Source organism: Ostrinia nubilalis, chromosome 15, assembly GCF_963855985.1.
Source record: "Ostrinia nubilalis chromosome 15, ilOstNubi1.1, whole genome shotgun sequence".
NCBI lineage: Eukaryota > Metazoa > Arthropoda > Insecta > Lepidoptera > Crambidae > Ostrinia > Ostrinia nubilalis.
The window spans coordinates 8495430-8516382 of record NC_087102.1 but is presented as its reverse complement, the minus strand read 5'-3'; the positions used below and the strand labels follow the sequence as shown (position 1 = coordinate 8516382).

At 37.8% G+C, this 20953-nt stretch overlaps 1 protein-coding gene across 16 annotated transcripts; it reads left to right on the top strand.

The window, feature by feature from the left end:
- Nucleotides 1-1082: 1082 nt before the first annotated feature.
- Nucleotides 1083-19788, top strand: LOC135078918 (zinc finger protein ZFP2-like). 16 transcript variants are annotated; one of them, XM_063973499.1, is made up of 22 exons: nt 1083-1288; nt 4776-4950; nt 5722-5932; nt 6241-6306; nt 6405-6512; nt 6772-6855; nt 7086-7230; nt 9080-9190; nt 9333-9443; nt 9641-9751; nt 9885-9995; nt 10485-10568; nt 11216-11299; nt 11567-11737; nt 11863-12033; nt 12200-12370; nt 13011-13080; nt 14122-14283; nt 14722-14853; nt 15223-15332; nt 15432-15514; nt 15634-19788. In XM_063973499.1, the coding sequence occupies exons 2-21, from the start codon at nt 4916-4918 to the stop codon at nt 15500-15502; spliced, it is 2319 nt and encodes a 772-aa protein (XP_063829569.1). In that variant the 5' UTR covers nt 1083-1288; nt 4776-4915; the 3' UTR covers nt 15503-15514; nt 15634-19788. The 16 variants fall into 16 exon arrangements, with proteins under 16 accessions (XP_063829569.1, XP_063829574.1, XP_063829573.1 ...); XM_063973500.1 differs by lacking the exon at nt 1083-1288 and adding an exon at nt 1308-1730; XM_063973504.1 differs by lacking the exon at nt 9080-9190.
- The last annotated feature ends 1165 nt before the right edge of the window (nt 19789-20953 follow it).

Sequence of the window (20953 nt, the reverse complement as noted above, 5' to 3'; positions counted from 1 at the left end):
TTATAGGGTTTAAAATTTAAACCCTAAATAAATCATCATCTATTTACTAAATAAATCAATATTATTTACTAAATAAATCAATATTATTTATTTTTATTGTATTATGTTTATTAGGTCACATACCTACTTCATAAAATCGCCGTTCTCATCAAAGCAATCGTCATTTTCAATAACTTATTGATAGACCCTATATTTCATAAATAAAAACTTGAAACAAAGTAGGTACCTATTCACAACAAGTCTTAAGAAGTAGGTAGGCCTACTTACATACAATTCGTGATGGTACCTAGATTTTAAGGTAGGTAGTTCCACGACATATTTATCGAACAATAACAGCACCTACATATTTAAATTATTAAATTAATTATGTACATTTTTACTTGCTACCTATGCTTTTACCCGAATACTTACCTACTTAAAATAACTGAGACCATATTATTTGGCACAAGTACCTACTTACCCATCGGAGAAACCGCACCCGTAACTCTCCCTAATCGGTGAACCTATCAAAATTACAAAAAAACAGGGTTCAGTCAGGTAGTTGTACAGACTTCTTATCTCTAAGCCACCCCTTTGTATTTTTTTCTGTAGAGCAATATTCACCTTTGGTGCGGTAGATTCATAATAATAATTTCAATATCACCCGTGCGTTCATTTTCTTGCTTAGGCTTTTTGAAGTTGAACATCACTCTTTTTTGGACAGAATTTGAAGATTTGTTTAATCCAACGTTTTGAGAAGACGCAATATGGATAATAAAGGTTCAGTTAACACTTCTAAGAAATACCACAAATTTTACTGCTCCACTTGCGACTTACATACCAATTCTGTTAATCAATTAAACCAGCATTTCGAAGGCGTACGACATAAGCAAAATGCATTAACAAATAACGCCCCTAAAAAAATTACTTACAATGAAGATCATCACTTCGATTACACTGTTTATCTGTCAACTTTCGTCGTTATAATCATCACAACATATGTGTTTTGTTACGTAATTGTTAAGTTTTGTAACTCTGATACCTACTGTAATTAATTATCAGCATAAAATCAATTTTACGGCACCTTAAATTTCGCGCCATAATTTTAATTGGCGGAGAGGTCGTCCCCAAGCGTTCACGGCTTCTATGCGCACGAACGAACGCGCAGAACAATGAGGTAGCAGCCATTTTATGTCGGTGTCTAAGAAAAACATAATTCGAATGGCCAATCTTAACGAAATTGTGTAATTAGTGCTATAATTTATGTGTTTCCGCACACGTTACTATATTTACGTGATCCATTACTAATGTGAGTAGAAACTTAGTTTTGCTGTACATAACTACAGATAGAATAACATAAGCTCAATGAAACCCTAAGATTTTGCATAAAAAAGATATAATAATAAATTTATAGCTCGTTCCTTCCACACATAACGAAAGGTCGTTGTATTACTTACATTGGATGCGAACCTTTTCTTTGCAAGTGCCGTTTTTGTTTACAGACAATAACGTTATTGTTGCAAAGTGCATTATATTATTTAAGATTAGGATATGACATAACTTTCACTAATATTACGGTTTTAATGCATTGTAAACTCAAATTGTTTATATTTATAAAGTTGTGGTCAGTAAATTACTCGTCGCATTAAAACCGGCGTCGCGCAGCCTCGGCATGAAAGTTGGGGACAAAATTCAATAACGAATTGGCCATTTTATTGATGGCCGGGGGGGAGGCTGGGTGGAGACAGTCGGTAAGCTTCCGCCATTTAATACTTTGTCGGATAGTTTATTGCATTTCGGATGTTTTTGTTTACACTTATGCATATCTGAACGCGATTTAACTAAATAATAATTTGTCATACAGTGCCTTTTCTTTAATTATGTACATTTAGCTTAATCACCACAACTACTAAGTATATCTATGTATGTTGTGGGTGTGTATTGAATACATAAAATGCTTGTGTTGTAGTTACCTACTTACTGTACCAAACAACTGAAGTTATAATAATATGTAGATATAATAGTGTAACCATCTACTTGTTTACCTACTGAGCTAAGTCAATGGCCTATGTGCAACAATATAAATTAAGTTGCAGTTGAAATGTTGTTGCTTAGGTAGATATTTTATTCTACTTTACCACTAACTATTTTATTATAATAGGTATTTGCCAAACTAATTTATGTTTCACATAATTATTTAAGTATTTATTTAATAAAATATTTACCTAAGTTATAATTGAATCGCGTGGGCATTTTAATATTATTTTCATTTTTTTTATTATGGGTTTGTGATTGATTCAATTAAAGGCATCTTTATCAAAATTGAAAATCTATTATTTTGTTTATGTTAATAAAGTTTTAATTTATAAATCACATTCTTTATTATTTTTTTGTTCCCATTAAGCAAAACCTTTTATAATACATACCTACTGGTCTGAGCATGACTGAGCCTTTTTTATATAAAGTATTATAGTAAAGAACCGCCTCCTTTTTTGAAGTCGGTTAAAAATTATAAATAGTCATTATTGGCTTGGAAATTTTCATAACCAATTTAAGCCATTTTAAGGGCAAGTTATATCTTTAATTGAATATCTGTTGTAATTACCAACAGAAAATATTTAATAGGGGTGTAAGTTGTAACGTCAGTGCCGTAACTAGCCTTTTATGCGCCCGGTGCGAGCTTTCAAAACTGCGCCCTTGAAAAATGCTTTTGTCAGAAATTACCAGAAATATAAAAAAATGTAACCTTTTTGAATAAAAAGTAACCTTCTACGGGGGGGGGGGGGGGGGGGTGCGTGCGGAGCGATTGTGTGTAAGGTTGTTCATGGATGGAAAATGAATACAATTGATCATCAATCATTTACCTATCATGTTTAAATGCAGTTTATGACATAATTTTTAAATTGTCACTATTAATATTTTTTACTGAATAACCTGTAAAAGTTAATTCTACAATTTCTGAAAAATCACCTAAAAGTAACCTTTTTATTAGTGTAACCTAAAAGTAACCAATGCAGTTCAAAAGTAACCTAAAAGGTTACAAAAGTAACCTTCTGGCAACACTGCGGCTATCTGAATGCGTGATTCTCGATGTATCGGGGAATCCCCGAATATTGGATGGGACGGCGCGGCAGAATGGAACGTTTGTCAATCGTTTAGTTTTGTAAGTCATCCTTTTCACTCTTGTCGAACGATAAATTTTCTATCTCTCGCACGCTAGTGCGTCAGTAACGCCGCACGTAGTTAATGAATAAAATCAAAGATAAAGGGAGGACCAATGAATGTGGCTGACAGCATGGTCATTTCTGCGCCCCTCCAGGGTCTGCGCCCTGTGCCTGGGCACCTCTGGCACCGCCCTAGTTACGGCACTGTGTAACGTATAAATGTTACATTGGGTGGGTTATAATAAAGTTTGAGAACATTGTATGCCAATATACTACAGTAATAGCACATTAATAATAGTAGGTATAACAGTGAAATTAGATTTTTAATAAATATACTTTTTTTTATTACTTTGTATAAAATCAGTTCGTTCTTATTATTTAAACTATGCTACAGTAGAATCATAATGTGAATCACAAGACCGGTTTGTTCTATTGTATTCACGCGCCGCTGTGGTAAAATCCTTTTCAACGTATTTTTTTAATAATAAATAAATTTCTTCCCTTTATTTCTTGCACATTATAAACTTTTGAAATTTTTACTGTTTTACTAAGCGGCTATAATCACGCACATTACGTAATAAAGAAAATTACTAAATAAAACTCATAGTTTTGTGTCAGGATTGGTGAATAGCTAGAGATGAAAGGAATATCCGGTAACTATCCGGTAGGCCGGATATCCGGCCTAAATTTACTATCCGGTCGGATACCGGATAGTAAGTCACTGTCCGGCCGGATACCGGATATTAAAAAACTACCATTATTTCCTATAATAAAATGAAATACTATCTTTGAATTTTTGAGGAAAATATCAATAAAATGGCTTATAATAATGACAGCTTTTATTTAAAGTCCAAAAAGTTACAAAAAAAGCCAAATTAAGGCTAAGGCCTTCCAAAAAACTTATTTCTTTTTTCACTCTAATGACGAATACATAAATAATACTAAATATCTGTTAATGTCGAAATATTGCCAATTAAAATAGGTGATCTTTTTTTCACTAATGGTCTGATGACATGTATGATGCAGTTCAGTCAGATTACGCAACAAGTAAACTAATTTTATTTTCGCTATTCAATCACACACTCACGATGGCCACCGAAATCGCCCGATTTGATCTGCCCCCTAGACAAGTGGCAAAATCTGACATTCTAGTCGGATGGATTCGATTTTTGAAAAGTGTGACTTATCTAGTCTACTAGACCCACTGATCGCGTTCGAAGCACCTGTGCGGCGCTAAACTCGTCACGACATGCAACGAGACAATGGGCAAACGATCCGGCCGCCGGATATCCGGCCATCCAGCCTAGCAGCTCGCCGGATATCCGGTATCCGGCCAAACAACTATCCGTTTCATCTCTAGACTGAATACGCAAGAAACGCAAGCCATAACAATCGAATCCCCTCACATAAAGTAACTAAAAAAGCGTCGGAGCAAAGCCACTTTAAAATTACAACTGGCACGTTTTGCCACTTGTCTAGAGGGGCAGTTCACCCTTCAAGTGGGCACGTAATCCTAAACATAAGACTGGATTAAGTCTTGGGTTATCAAAATCTATACATTGGTCTGTGAGAGATGGTCATTATCCGTGGTGGTTAAGCTACTTATTTTTTTACCTAGATTTTTTGGTGCAGGTGGCAGTAGATGAAAATGGGGGAGCAGACAAGAGTTCGCCATTAGTTTCCCGGCACACTGGGGCGTGGGCGTCGGGGGTGTGGCACGGGGCGTGGGGGTCCCCGTGCCGCCCCCCGGCGACCTACTCGCCACTATATCCATGTTTGAGCAGCAGATCAAGGCAGAGCCCATGAGGTAAGAACAGGTTCCTACCCTACCATGATACCCAAATTATTCAAGATACACAATAAATTTTTCGGACTCACTATTATGAAAGATAAACCAATCCCTAATATTTTACATAAGTATTTTATAATTCACTACATCGTGACAGCATCTATATATTTAAAAATTATATTTATTAATCTACAAAATATAGCACCACTTTTATTCATTAATTTACTGTACAGAATCCACTGGCACCGAATAATAATTAAACAGATTAAATATAAAATAAAAGTTATTTTTTTGTGTTTCTTTTGACAGGTGGGATTGTTGTTTTTGTTGTCAAACAAAAGTTATAAAAGTTTGAGAACCACTGACTGAATCTTGTAGGAAGAAACGAAACAAAATAAAATTCATATTTATTTGATTAGGTTCATAGTTTCAATATTTGCTATATGTTATAATTATCATTAATAACACCTGTGGCAATAGTTTCATATAAAATGTTATTTTCCAGACTTTCTTTTAGAGTAAAGTTTTCACATGAGGACACGACTATCTGTCTTCTGTCCTGTCCATTAATATTCGTTAGATAATTCAAGAAACACTTGTTCTCGTGCCGTTTTTATAAGGTTCTTAGCTATGGCCCTACCTATCCTACTTTTTAAATAAAACAAGTGAAGCGCGCAATGTTTACTTTTCTCCGACTACAATTTTCCAAGAAGAAAAGTTGACGTAGGTACCAAATAGGTCTGCCGCCACGCCAGAGCATAATCAATATATATATTTTTTTGTTTTCAGTTTCTACTCATCCCATCCACATGTCCACTCCGGTCCCCCATCAATAGTCCGGCCCGACTCCAACCATCCGATCATCAACATGAACCAGCATCACCAGTCACACCAGGAAGACTCCAAAGACAGTCTCATAGTACAACAACAAGTACAACAACATCAGCAGGACCTTATGGAACAACACCAACAACAAGAATTACAGCAGCAAGATGATGAGGTAAGATTTTAGTTATTGTTTTGTTTTGTTAGTCTAATAAGATTTAATGTTGTAGGATTCTTATTAGATTCACATCAATTATTATCACTCTGTGAAAAAGTTATTACTAATTAGTTTTAGGTGGTCTAATTCAGCCTATGTAATCTCTAGGGGTATTGGTAAAAATATTTACTTCCTATTATGTTAAGTTCTGTTGAATTATAAAAACTTCCTGATGAATGTTTAACTATGAGCTACCAACAAACATAAAGAAAGTATCACCACATCTTATTAGTTTTTTATTCAAAGATTACTATAATTTGTTACAGCTCAGTTTCAAGGGAATGGATGATGAGGGTGTAGACATGGACATGGATAGCCGACAGTGCTCTCAGGTATTACATAATATTCTAATAGGAAATTATACAGCTGTGAGGACTCATTCATTATGAAAATGTATAATGTTACTCATACACATTTTTTTTCTTTGCAGAAAGCTTATTTACAGGGTATGGGTGTGGATATGGGCTCTGTTCAGACAAAAATGGAGGTACCAAATGGGGGCCAATCAACCCCTCGATCAAAACCTCAAGCTTGCAAAGTAAGTATAAAATTTTTGCTAAACACCTTATTAAATATTTTCTTCTATTTTAAATACATTATTTAATGTTTATAGTTGAACTCGCTGTTTATAAATAAATTTAAAGTGTTAAACAAAATTGATATGAATATTAGGTAGCCCGCCATGCGTTTCTTCAGATATTACCTGGAGATTACCAGAAGAGCAACTGCCAGCTCGGTAGAAAATTAGACTTAATCAGAATAATCAGGTAGTGTAAAAAAATTAAAATTATTTTCAGGTCTGCGGTAAAGTGCTATCATCTGCTTCATCGTATTATGTCCACATGAAACTTCATTCTGGCAATAAACCCTTCCAGTGTACGGTAAGTACTTTTTTCTACAACATAATTACTTTGTCCACTGTTACTTTAACCCTATTTTAGAAAATTAGAGGAGCAAACATCAGATAGCTTACAATTTTATTATAATGCATTTCAGAATCCTGAGTTAACTTTGAATCCTATACTTAACTTACTTTCCACTTTAAAGTTTGCCACTTTGTTCAGAGAGCAGTTGGCAAAGTTGGGTTGATTTTTTTTATTATTTATCGAAGGTTTGCGACGCAGCTTTTTGCCGCAAGCCTTACCTGGAGGTCCATATGCGTACGCACACAGGCGAACGCCCGTTTCAGTGCGACCTCTGCCTGAAGCGATTCACGCAGAAATCCAGTCTCAATACGCACAAACGCGTCCACACTGGTGAGTTCACGTCGCCATTATTAATTTATTATGTTATAAGCTACGAGAAACCAGCTTGCAGAACTAGTTTTCACTTTTGAGTACCCAATAATGTGTAGAGGGGTTGAATATAAAATGAATGGGGTCACTTCAATGGATCTTTTTTTAATGCTAATGAGTCTTGCCCCTGGTAAGGGTAAGTTTCTGAATATGAGTCTGATGCAATAGCACCACCGAGAGATGGCGCTACCTGTACGTTACATCGCGATGGCGAGTTATTTAAAGAAATGTATTATTCGATTATTTTTTTTCATTTAGAGTAAATTAAATAAACTGAACTTAATCAAAAATTACCAAAATTGATACTTTTCTACTTATTTGTTTCACAAAGTGTAAACTAGTTCTGTAATCTGTTTTATTGTGTGACAGTGTGTTAGGTTTTGATTGGCTCACGTAGGAATAATTCCCCGTTTTTAACAGGTAAATAATTGTTAAACCTGAAATAACATAAAATATTTTTTGCAGATATTCATTCATTTACATAGTTTTTATTATAATAAATCTATATTTTTTACATAATGTGTAAATGAATGAGTACAGAAGGTACTATTTGCTTAGACAAATGTAAAACATAGAAATCCTTATTATTGTAGTATTCAAAATAATATTCAAATGTTAAAGAAATACCATGGGATCCAAAAGAGCTTAGGATAAATGCTATAAGGCCTTGATATTTAATGGAGAAACTAATGATTAAACTTTAAATACCCTAGGATGGAGGTTTTACGGTACTCTTTTAATACTTTAGTATTATATCCCATAGCCATGGTGTTAAAAGCCTTGTTGGGAATGTTTGGAACATTGTCCAAAAATGTTTAAATTTTAAAAATGTAGCAACGAAATTAAAGAAGATTAAAGTTAAAATATAATAATAATTTCACTTTACAAAACAGGATAAGCTTACATTATGCCATTCCTACATTATTGGTACCATGAGGGGATTCTTTTTAATTGAGACAATAAATTGGATTTTTATATTTTTACAGTCAAGTTTAACCTCCTCCTGTTTCCGTGAAACCAAAATATGTAAAGTTTCTTTTGTTTTTAATTTTTTGATATACTCAAATATTGTTACATATTTTGCTTATTGAATATCCTGTTATGAACGCCCTGATATCTGAGTTATATTTTATATGTATTGTCTTTTATTGATAATATACCATTGTTATTATTTTCCATATTATATCTATGCAAAAGTACTTGCCTGAAAGCCCATTTTATGTAATCACATTATATTCCAAAGTATAAGACTGAATTTTGTTTATTTATTGTACTTATTTTATTTATTGGTTTTTTATTATTATTGAGGAGTATCTGCTTTATTGAACTGTTTATTTTCTCCGCTCAATTTGCATACTATTGTATTTATAATTAATGTTTCTGTCCAAAGTTCGTTCGTACTCTATGTATGCATATTTGCAAGTTGCCTATACATAATATTAGCACGCGGCCTCTGGACGGAGCTTCATAAACGAACATCTTTACCTATACTTATATACTTTACTATTCTCTATACATATTGCATTCAATGGAGTACTATGTTAAGTACTTAGTCACTGGTGCGACACACAGTTCGCTATGAAACAATTGACAATACATATGCTTAACTTATAAATGTGAATAGTTTTTGAGATGTGTCGAACAGCCAAAATAGCTTTACATTAAATCAGGGCGTGAGGAAGGCTTCATTGATGCGAGGCAAACAGGGGGAGGTAAAAACATGCAACGGACCTCGACACTGCGAGGGTTCCGTCGCGTGTTTTGCTATAACGTGTAGAGCGTGTGTTGTTGGATGTGGCCTGGGTTCTAGATGAGCACACGCGCGCGTTGCTGGCGAAGGACCGGCCCTACAAGTGTGACCTCTGTCAGATGCGGTTCACGCAGAGCTCCAGCCTCAACCGACACAAGAAAATTCACACGGGTGGGTTCTGTTTGGGTACGCCTCGTACCGCCCTGTGCCCAATTCTATGTCTCTTCATAAACGTCATCACGCGGCTCCTAAAGCCCCGTTCTCATCGTAGTAAATGTTAACATTATTTGACTTGTGCGATGGTTTCGTTCAGAGGAACACAAGCGCGCGCTGCTGGCTAAGGAACGACCCTACCAGTGCGGCGTCTGCTTTGTGCGATTCACCCAGAAATCAAGTTTGGGCCGGCACGGAAAAATACATACCGGTGGGTCCCTATCTCTCTACTGCCTACGTATGCGTGACGTCACCCTTGAGGCAGATCGGTACTAACGTTTTACTGTAAACCGCATAGCCTACCTCCCCCTGAATGTGTGTGAGAGAGTGTACAGTTTAACCTTAGGCTAATATACTGTTGTTTGAGAGGATGCTGAGTTGCTATATCGAAACTCGTATAACTTATAGAGGAGCACAGACGAGCCCTGTTAGAGAAAGTGCGGCCGTACCAGTGCCACATCTGTTTTATGCGCTTCACTCAGAAGTCCAGCCTTGGCCGTCATGGGAAAATACACACTGGTAGGCATTTTCCCCTAAAATCCTTAAGTAGACAATGAAATTTTATTATAGAGCTCACATTATTAGGCACTATCATCAAAGCAGTGCATGGAGCAGAATCGTTGTTGTAGCTGAATTTTGTTGGTATTTCTAGAGGAGCACATCCAATCGCTGATCAACAAAGTGCGCCCCTATCAGTGCGACATCTGTGACAAGCGGTTCACGCAGAAGTCCAGCCTTGGCACTCATAAACGTATACACACTGGTGGGTCCCTTGATATTAACATTTTTATTTTCAATCGGTCTCCGAGCCACAATTCTATTACTCACTAGCTTAATTCCTTTGTTTTCGGTTGTGGCTTTGAAACCTATGTTTTGTGAATAGTTTTTAAGGGCTCCCAAATTGATAACTTAAACACTATCATTGATTGAAAAGCAAAATGGTTAGCGATTCGGAAGTGTTTTATTTTTGTTCCATAGATTTTCTGTAACGCTATTCGAAAGGTAAATTCCATTAGGATGCACACGCTCAAAAACTATTCACAAACAGTAAAGTAAAGCATGTGTACGTTGTGAGGATTTTGGTTACTTTTAAAGTAGGAGAGAGAATGTTTTTGATGGACAAATAGTATCGTTAAAATTCCCTCATGGTAGTTAAAGTAAAAGTGCAATAATTGGTATGCGCTGAAGCGTGGTTAGAATTATTTGTCCATCGTGGTTTTGTTTTGTTTCTCTGTCCCCCCGCGCGGCGCAGGGGAGCGGCCGTTCCAGTGCACCGTCTGCCTCAAGTCCTTCACGCAGAAGTGCGCGCTCAATTTGCACGAAAAAATACATACGGGTTAGTAGCCCACATATTTTATATCCGCAACATTCCTATCGGTACGACTATAGACAAGAGTGATCGATCACGCACTCCGCATTTCATTAGCGTCATGCTTTATTCCTGTTTTTCCGTTGCCCGCCTAACCCGTTGTTTTTACATCCCCATATTACAGTAGCTTCCATCTCGTTGCTTTCGACTAACATCTCGATATCTTTAACTCGATTAAATGCGCGCTTTCGTACTTCTGCATTTACAAACTACTCGCCTATCATACTAAATGCATTGCCGATCACGCCCCTCTCATTTGCAAACATGTAGGTGATTATAGTGTATCATTATGTATTTCATCATTTCTTCATGAATATTAATACTTTCACAAAAGCGGTAATGCAATCGCCGCAGTAACGCATCTATTTGGCGCCTCTCGGTTTCGGTACGATGCCGGCCGACAAAATTGGGTTCGAAATTGGGGTATCGGTCGCTCAGACCACATGCGGTTGAGATTGGCAGCGGGCGGGCGCCCAGCATGCGTCGGCGACGTGCGTTACTCGCTTTTGTGTGTGCACTGCGCGCAGTGCAAGGGCGCCCATACTCGTGCGGGCAATGCCCGGCGGCGTTCGCCCGGCGCCCCTACCTGGACATTCACTTGCGCTCGCACACAGGCGAGCGGCCCTATCAGTGCGACGCGTGTCTCAAGCGCTTCACGCAGAAGTCCAGCCTCAATATACATAAGAGGACGCACACAGGTGGGTGCACCCGCGGGCCGGACTGGCGCCCCGCCCGCCCCAGCCTCTCTCCACTTACACTCTGCCTCTCCTCCAAATCTCTTTCATATTAGCTTGCGTGTCTTGCGACTCCACTTCGATCACAGTTCATTAACAAACTAAGCGGTAAAGATTTGGAGCGGAGTTAGCGGCGAGCGGCGACCAGTCCGCGCCGCGATCTCCGTAGTGCGAGGGCGTCTAGCGTCCTTGCAGACTCGCCGCTGCTATAATATATGTGTTGGGCACCAGTCCAGGGGAGACCGTTCCAGTGCCTGTCGTGCCCCGCCGCCTTCACCTGCAAGCAATACCTGGAGATTCACACTCGCACGCACACCGGGGAGCGCCCGTATCAGTGCGACATCTGCCTCAAGCGGTTCACCCAGAAATCCAGTCTGAACATCCACAAGCGGACCCACTCAGGTACGTGCGCGGCCTGCGTCGCTCTAGGGACGAATGAACGTAATGTGGGCTACTAGAGAGTGATGCGTGCACGGGGGAGGTGGGCGCGGCGCCTGCTTCTCACTAACGTCTGTCTTCGTCCACAGTGCAGGGCCGGCCGTTCCAATGCCTGCAGTGCCCGGCCGCCTTCACTTGCAAGCAGTATCTAGAGATCCACAACCGCACGCATACCGGCGAGCGCCCTTACCAGTGTGACGTATGCCTCAAGAGATTCGCGCAAAAATCGACACTCAATATACATAAACGAACGCACACAGGTCAGTCGCAGCGATTTTTGTTTTTGAGATATCTAACTGCATTTGTTTCATGAGCTATCATTATGTTTTCTTGGATGTGATGTCTTCTAGCACTTTCTGATGTGGGTTAAAGTTGTCGGTGCCACATGTGGGGGGTTGTAACTCGGGTAACTAACGTGTTGGTCAGTGCAAGGGCGGCCGTACGCCTGCCTGGAGTGCCCGGCGGCGTTCACGTGCAAGCCGTACCTGGAGATTCACATGCGAACGCACACGGGCGAGCGGCCCTTCGAGTGCGATGTCTGTTTCAAGCGCTTCACGCAGAAATCGACGCTCAACATTCACAAGCGAATACACACCGGTATGGCGGACCACACGCTTTATGCTTGCCTTGTTGTCTCAGTGCAGGGGTTTCTTTACATCGCGATTATGCGAATAGCATTTTCAACCCCTGAGCTCTAAAACATCTGTGATTATTTTAAAATGCTAATCGTCTAATTCGATGTGAATTACACTCGGTAATTGGTTCACACATTATTAAAGTATCTAAGAAATTAAACACAAACTTATTAATGACACATAATTATATGTAACATTAAATACAAATTATGTACACCATATGGAAGGGAGCCGCATGTGTGAAGTATTTACCGCAATTAGAAGATGAAAGTTAAGAAGACGGCAAATGCGAACGCAGGTATCAAAATTCCCTATGATGTGGCACCGACAACGTCATCATGTTTTAATTTTATCAGCGGCTGCATCATCACTTAATTTTCAGTATTGTATTATTTATTTCATTTCTTGGCTTCCGCATTCATTAATTTAAAACTTGCCTCATTAATGTCTAGTTGCATCTTGCCGTCTTTCTAACATCATTTTCCTTCAAACTTGCTTTCATTCATCTTTATTTTTATTGCTGATTTATATTTTCTTAGTTACCTAGTTGTTTGTTTCGTATATTTTATTTTACGAGATACTAATATAGTTGTAACTTTCAGGTGAGCGACCGTACGCTTGTGATATTTGTCAGAAAAGATTTGCTGTGAAGAGTTATGTAACGGCACACAGGTGAGAAATACTTATTTTACCCATTTAACATGATTTCATGTACTACTTTTACATCCTGTATCCTTTTCTCTTTCACCTTTGGGGAATCACTTCCTTTTCTCCTTCTATAGAATCTGGCACCGTAATAATTCATAGTTGATTGCTGAGGGCATTATGTAGCGTATGTCCGATTGAGCCATGACATACGTCCAGGGCAGCTCATAGATCTTTTGAGGAACACTAGTTCGATCCCAGTCAACCGCTGGATTATTGTGGTGAACCCACTCCTAACACCAGCACTTTAGCGTACATGAAGCCCAAGGAGGGGTTAACTATGGGGTTAACAGTATTTTAAAAAGCCACAGTCCAAAAACCTGAGGTTGACTATAATCTGGCGTCAGAAGTCTATACCTAGTGGCCTAGTGGTTCATAATCCCCTCCAAGTTGCAGTTCGCGCTGCACACCTTCTTCCCTATAGGATTTGTTTTGTCTATAATCTGGCTTCAGACGTCTACATAGCAGTGACTCATAAACTTCTTCCCGTCCACCGAGTTCATATGACATCTGATGTCAACATAATTCCACAACGTCTGACATCAAAATCCCTTACAGATGGTCGCACGTGGCCGACAAGCCGCTGAATTACGACCGCTGCTCGATGACGTTCATCAAGTCGCACTTCGCGCTGCACATCTCCCGCCCTCTAGGATTTGTCTATAATCTGGCGTCAGATGTCTATAGCGACTCATAAATCTCACCCCATTCACCTGAGTTCCACCCTTAGAAAATATCTGACGTCATCGTCGTTCGCAGATGGTCGCACGTAGCCGACAAGCCGCTGAACTGCGACCGCTGCTCGATGACATTCAGCAGATCGCGCTGCACATTTCCTTCCCTATAGGATTTGTCTTTGATCTGGCGTCAGAAGGCAGATATCAATAGCGGCTCATAAATCCATCCCTTATTCCCCATACATCAGTGTATAAATCTTTCCTTAGAAAATGTCTGACATCAACATAATTCCCATAATTCTACAACGTCTGATATCAAAATCCCTTACAGATGGTCGCACGTGGCCGACAAGCCGCTGAACTGCGACCGCTGCTCGATGACGTTCACGTCCAAGTCGCAGTTCGCGCTGCACATCCGCACGCACTCGGCCGGGCCCTGCTACGAGTGCAGCGTCTGCGGGCGCACCTTCGTGCGGGACAGCTATCTCATAAGGTATTGTACACTAATGCACAGTCAGCGTCAAATAGTTCGTTCGTTCGTTCGTCACCCAAGTTCTCTGCAGTGGGCTGAGTGTGAGTTTATATGAAAATTTTAGTTCTTCAACGTTTCCACTAGGGGCGTTGTACAATCCGTCGTACATTTTAATGTAATTTTTTGACGTGCTCACACTAGGCCCTCAGGTCTTTGTTACAATTGGAATAAGGTGTTGTCAACTTTTTGGCCACTTTGGGTGTCACGTGCTCTGTCTGTTTTAATTTACGCCCAGAAGCCATTTATGGAGCATAAAAATTCTAAATCGTAATTTTTTCAAGAAGTACAAGAATATTACTGATGATCGCTCCGGCAACCACAGTTATTTACGTGTCGTTGAATTTTCCACCCTAATGTCACAATTTTAGTGTGTGTTTTTAACCACCCAACTTTCCGCAGACATCACAACCGCGTGCACCGCGAGAACCACAGCAACATGTCGGCCAATAGCATCGGCACCATCAACAGCGTCGCCACTAACACCAATAACTCCAGCAGCAACTACGACTCGCCCGGCGTTTGTGACTTAAGGTATATACCATTACCATAATATTTCAGCCACTGACCCTCCTCTCCTGATCGCAAGTCTCCCCTGAAGAAGCGGCTCGAAGAAAGGCAGGATTCCACAACGATGCGCTGCCCACTGCTTCCCGCGACTTTCACCAGATCATCGGCACTCGAGAACTTTTGCCACGCCCACTATAACTTGATTTCTGCGGGCTATGTCTGTTATTACGGTTACTTTGGTTCTCCTTTTATGCGTCCATTTAAACGTCAGTTTTGTATAGCGTGCAATATACCGGTTACTAACTTGATGACACTTTCATGTTACCTATATTAGTTTTTTTAGGAAGTTTCAACATCGAAGTTGTATGCCATAACAATAATTAATGTTTTCAGCTTCGTGCCTATGGTGAACCGCTACATGACCTCTCAAGGCACGCAGGTTTCGATGCAAGATACTCAGAGCAAGATGTCAGCTATGTCGCCGCAGTCTATTGCGTCAATATGTAAGTATTATCTGCGCCATCAAGTCTCATATGGCTAATAACAATAACGTTAGGATCCGAACAAAACAGGTCATGCCAATAAAAATATTTTTGTTTCAGCTTCGCCCCCTCCTCCACACACTCCAACACCGCAGCCCCAGATGTCTGGACAGATGCATCTTGGAGACTGATCGCCTGAATAGGTACGTACCTTTACACGTATACGTACGTACGTGCCTTTATACGTAAAGGCTCCTGCTTTTGACATTTGTGAATTCTATCGATGTGTACGAATCTGCTCACAGTAACTTGTCTCTTTCAGCTCTCGGTTGAAAAGTGAGCAGCCAGAGTGCAATATTAAAAAATTGGCAGCCATCAACAAGAGCAGCTATGACCATGATAATAACGCATGCAACCAGGAGACTGGACGCTCCTAACCATTAGGTTTGTCAGCATGGACTCGTGCACAGATTTTGTTTATTATATATCGAGTTATTTATTTATCCTGTTGAGTTTGTCGGCCGTGACGCGAGAGCAAGGATCGTGCAGCATCGGTTTAGTTACGCTTGCGGAATCCTCGTAACACCTGGTGGACATCACATAGAGAAGAGGTAGTGAGTAGTCACGTAGCGGTACCGCCTATGATATGCATTGTGATTTTTACCCACAACTGTGATTTATCTATACCATCACATAATTATAATTATTCTCGTGGTGGCGTTCATAAATCAATACTTAAAAAAACTCTCATCATTTTAGATTGTAGGCCTAAAAATTTTGATCTCATATTCTAATTTGCTTAGTGTGATAAATTTTGGAATCGTGAATGGTAAATCCATGTTTGAAATTCTAAATTTGATGTTCGTCGTTCGCTTATCATACCCCACTTTCATTAGACGTAGTGAAATGTAACAATATCTTATTGCGATGCTTTAACTTAGGATGTGTCAGTGTATAATGAAGTTCAATAATTTTATAGAATTGTTACCAGTGAGAGGTAAATATTTTGATCGCTGATAAATTTAAAGGACTCTAGATGATACTCCTCATAGTAATCCATAAGAATGCTTTAATGAAGTCTCAAGTTCATATGAAGTAATAATAATAATAAATAAGTACAAATAATACACATACTTTCAGAGTCCTCAGAGGCAATGTTAAAAGCTTCACAAAATTAATGTCGTATAATATGATGTTTATTGGAGAAATCCAGAAAAGTGCCTGTTGCAACATAAAATTGGCAATATTTTTTAATCGTATTGCGTTCGTAAGTTATGTTCAGCGCGAGGGGAGTCATTTGTGAAGCTTCTTACTAAAACTTTGTGTGCCTTCTAGCGGATAGCGATATTAGGCAGTATCAATCGTAACACCACAATAGGACGTCATTATTTTTTCTAATTTCCATAAAGGATGTTCATATTTAGTGTACTCTCATACATATAAAGCATCATATAAGTATATACAGCATATTTTGATTACCATTTAGAATATATGAAACAGTTTTCACTTTACTGCGTACCGTAAAGTGCGAATTGTTCGTTTCCATTACTGTTTCGAATAATAGTGATTATGATAGTGTTAGAGCAGTAGTCTTCCAATACCTTGAGACAGTACTTGAGCGCACGTGGCCGCGTGGGCGAGGTCCGCCGCGGGGGTTCCTTATGGTTTGCCATTATGATATCAAAGATAGATTGGTGCCATTCTATGTAACGATGTGGTAGAGTAAGCTTAGTTAAGTCTGCAGGTCAGGGTAGAACTGGAAATAAAATATTGTAAGAGAACTTATCTCCTTGTCGCCTGTTATTTATATCGAACACGTTTAAACTGTTTACCTTGTTTATTATATTTTTACTGTATTGTTATTTTATACTTTTACACATACATTATTTTATTTCCACATTGTATGTGTCCATGTGCTGGGTCAGAAATTGTAAATATTGGTAGGATTTATTTATTCAAATAAATCGTCAAAAATCAATTTCGGCGTTGAATAGGAAGGAATTTATGATTTGTAGACATATATCTCTACAATCATAGTTAATACAAATATGAACTGAGCAAACATAAATTGGAATTAATATTAGAGTTTAGTGCAGAACTATACTTTGGGTACTACGTACTATTAAAATCAAAATTTCCTTGTAGATGTACATACGTATACATATAATATTATATACATATGAATGTTGTTTGATAGTCCTCAATATTTTTTTATATTTTGATAGTTCTGTATTTGAGAAAAAAAACACGAAAAAATAGGCCAATCTCATTTATCATTTTAAAGTTAATAAATAAAATAAAGAATATGTACACGATATTTTAAGATAAAATAATATGACGGATGCATTTAGTTGCCCAGAAAGTTAAGGATTATGTAACATCTTACGCGTTTTTTTTTTCAAATTATTAAATGTGTAGTAAGTTTCTTACCAAGCCATTGATAACAGTATTATTTAGACAAACTAGGACTTGGGTTTAAAGAGTAGTATAAATCTTCAATACCATTTTATGAAAGATCATTGTGGAATTTTCAAACCATAGTTTATCAATAGTTATGTAACTTCATTGGTGAGCATCATGCTATAGATGTGTCGCAATGTCGATTACCGTGTATTATCCATAGATATTATGAGAGGAAATAGAAACACCAACATAGTATACTAGTTTACATATTATATGATGAAGTATATATTAAATGTCTACCTAATTCTCCGTAACTCGACGAGGGTGATTGTTTCTTATTAAATTCTAGAATTAGTAATATATTTTTGTTATTATATGTTTACTGTCTTTATAATTGTTTTTCTTTGAATATCCTATCGTTGCTTCACCCTAGTCGAGTGTGCGGGATGATAGAAATCGGCGGATCCCCGTGATCTGCGAGGTGTATCTTAATTATTATTAGATGTTTGCATTGTGAATCTGTTGAACTGTCATTATTGTTCCCGCGGGATACACCTCGCCGAAGCCGGGGTTGCGCGGCATTCAGCGGAGCAGCATGCGCTGGGAGCCCCGTGGCGAACGACACTTCGCGTACCAAGTATTCCGTGGGCCCCCAACTTGTGTCGCTTCACTGTTCCAGCTATTTTACATACCGATGTTAGTTACTATATTTAGAGTAATAATAATGAGCCATTTAAATTTACGTAATCAGAGGTGTGGTACAATCCGTACGTTTAGCGTTTTATCTTTCTTTTCACCTGTAGAAAAGACTGAATTACTTTAAAAGATGGAATTCACAATATTGAAACATGAATACTCACCGGAACTTTTGGCAGTGTTAGATATATATTTGTTGATTTCGTTGTTTAATATCGGAGCGGTTGTGGTGAAGGACCAACCAAATTCTTTGTAATACTGTTTAAATTTTGTTGAAGAAATCGTACATATCCCTTACCCGTGAATAGTCGTATACTACTTCCCTCGTCGAGGCAGGCTACTAGTCTAGGGCCGCGCGCCGACCTGCACTGTGGTAGTAGTACGAGCAAATAACAGTGAGCCTTGTGTAATCATAATGTCTAAGGTACATACATATTTAGTTATATTGTATCGTTAGATTTACGCGAACTTCCGCTTTGCCAACATTATTGCGTTGCTTACATTATAATCATACGAGAGTACAGCCTAAGGATTTTAACTTTTTTTATATGCTGAGAGCTATTTCTAAGTCACTGGTTTTATACGATTTGTATAGTCTAACCAAATTATATTACATGGCTAAAAGTCATAATTACCAAGTTTTGGAGTTATTTACATCCCTTTATGTGCTAATTTTTTATTGAAATTCAACAAGCAAACATCATGGCATGATGATTACGGTCATTTAGTTATAGCTCTTCAGAGTTTTAATGACCAATATTTTAACTACAACTGTTTTTCTTTAATTGTTAAAATTTTTAGGCTAGTTTATATTTTAAATAAGTTAGATTTGTTAATTGTGGTGTATTTACATTGCACGTGAATATAGCTCTTACAGCCTTTATTACAGATAAATGTTTTGTTGATTTTATAGTCTGAATTGATTGTGATAGAAATTTATTATATTTGGTTTGTTTTATCTTCTACTTAAAAATCTTATTGTTTATTGTTGATATTTTGAATACTAAGAGCAAGGCAACGCGGGAGTGTACGAGGCTGTAAGAGCATTTATGTAGTCAGCATTATGTATATGCTTTAATGTGATTTTTTAAATGTACTCTTTATCTTTATTATATAGTCTCATCAATCAATATAATTAGCGAACTAACAAATCGTTTATAATTTTTTTCAGTTCATAGTGATTTATATTGAGATCAAATTAAAAACAGAGTTTATTTAATTTTATGGAAAATATACATTGTAAAATTATTCTTTAATGCTCATTTGCAGAGCTCTATTAAAAAAAGAAACTATATGAATGCAAAATAACAAGTCACGATTCTTTTAGAAGTCGCCATGTAGTGGAGAAAAATAAACGTGCCATGATATTTGTGGCTAATTTATTTGTTTTATTCGCCCGACGCCTATCCCTTCTATTTTATTATAAGTACAGGCGGCAGCGCATCAAGCAAATCACTGAATAACCTTATGTCCTGGTAACAGTTGCTATAATAATAACACATCAAAAATGTAGCCTGATGTGCTGTTGACTGTACTTTAATATTTTAATTGATTCAGTAAATTGATGACATGGCTATGCCCTATAGTGATGGTCCAGTTTTAAATTCAGAGTTGTTTAGCTTACATTAGATCCACAAATAATAATCACCCACATAGAACATGACTTGAAATTAAATTATAGTTCTTTATGTGATGTGTGAGACTGTGATGTGGGTTAATTACTTAAGGGTAGTATTTAAACGAGTGACTGTAAATTTATGTTGTAAGTGTCAAAAATAATTAATGTGGGCTAAAGAATTACTAAGTGAGCGACTGAGTGCGAGTGACGAAAAATCAAAAGAATAGCAACTTACAAAAAAAAATTGAGTTCCTTAAAATACAAAATGAGAAGCTTCATAATATTTGAGCGACTTAATATTTGATTGAGTGTCAACGTTAGGTCCTGCATTTTTTTCAATATTTGGCAAATGCTTTTTTTATACTGAGTGGTATTTTGAACTTTAATGAAGTGTTTCGAATGCAAAAACTACTTTGAAAAATACTATTATGAGCAGCGTATTATGAGCCCACATTTAAATAAAAAATGATCTTATGAAATAAATATTTGACGGAACACTATTCTAGTAGCGAAAAAAATAAATCATTAAAATTTAAGGGTAGGTAATCAAATGAAACAATGTATTATTAAAAATGAAATAAATTTGTATTTTCTTAAATCGAATCAACAAAAAAAAAAACAAAATAAAATAAGTCGCTTCTGTCGACCCAAAAAAAAGTAATTTTATTAATAAGGCTCATTGGTACCTATGAGGATTGAGGAGCTCTACCTACTCATCGTCACTGTATGATAAGTGCTGGCTTGGACTTAGCGGGCCGGCCTCGTTTTCTTTTTTGTCCAATAGGTATCAGTTTTGCTTCCAGTGGCGGTGTTGTTAGTTTGAGCCGAATTGCTAGACCCAAAACGTGTTTGCATACATATTTTGTTAAAAATTCGGGACAGTCACCCGCCCCGATTCGAATTCGCGCGCTACAGCGCGCGAATT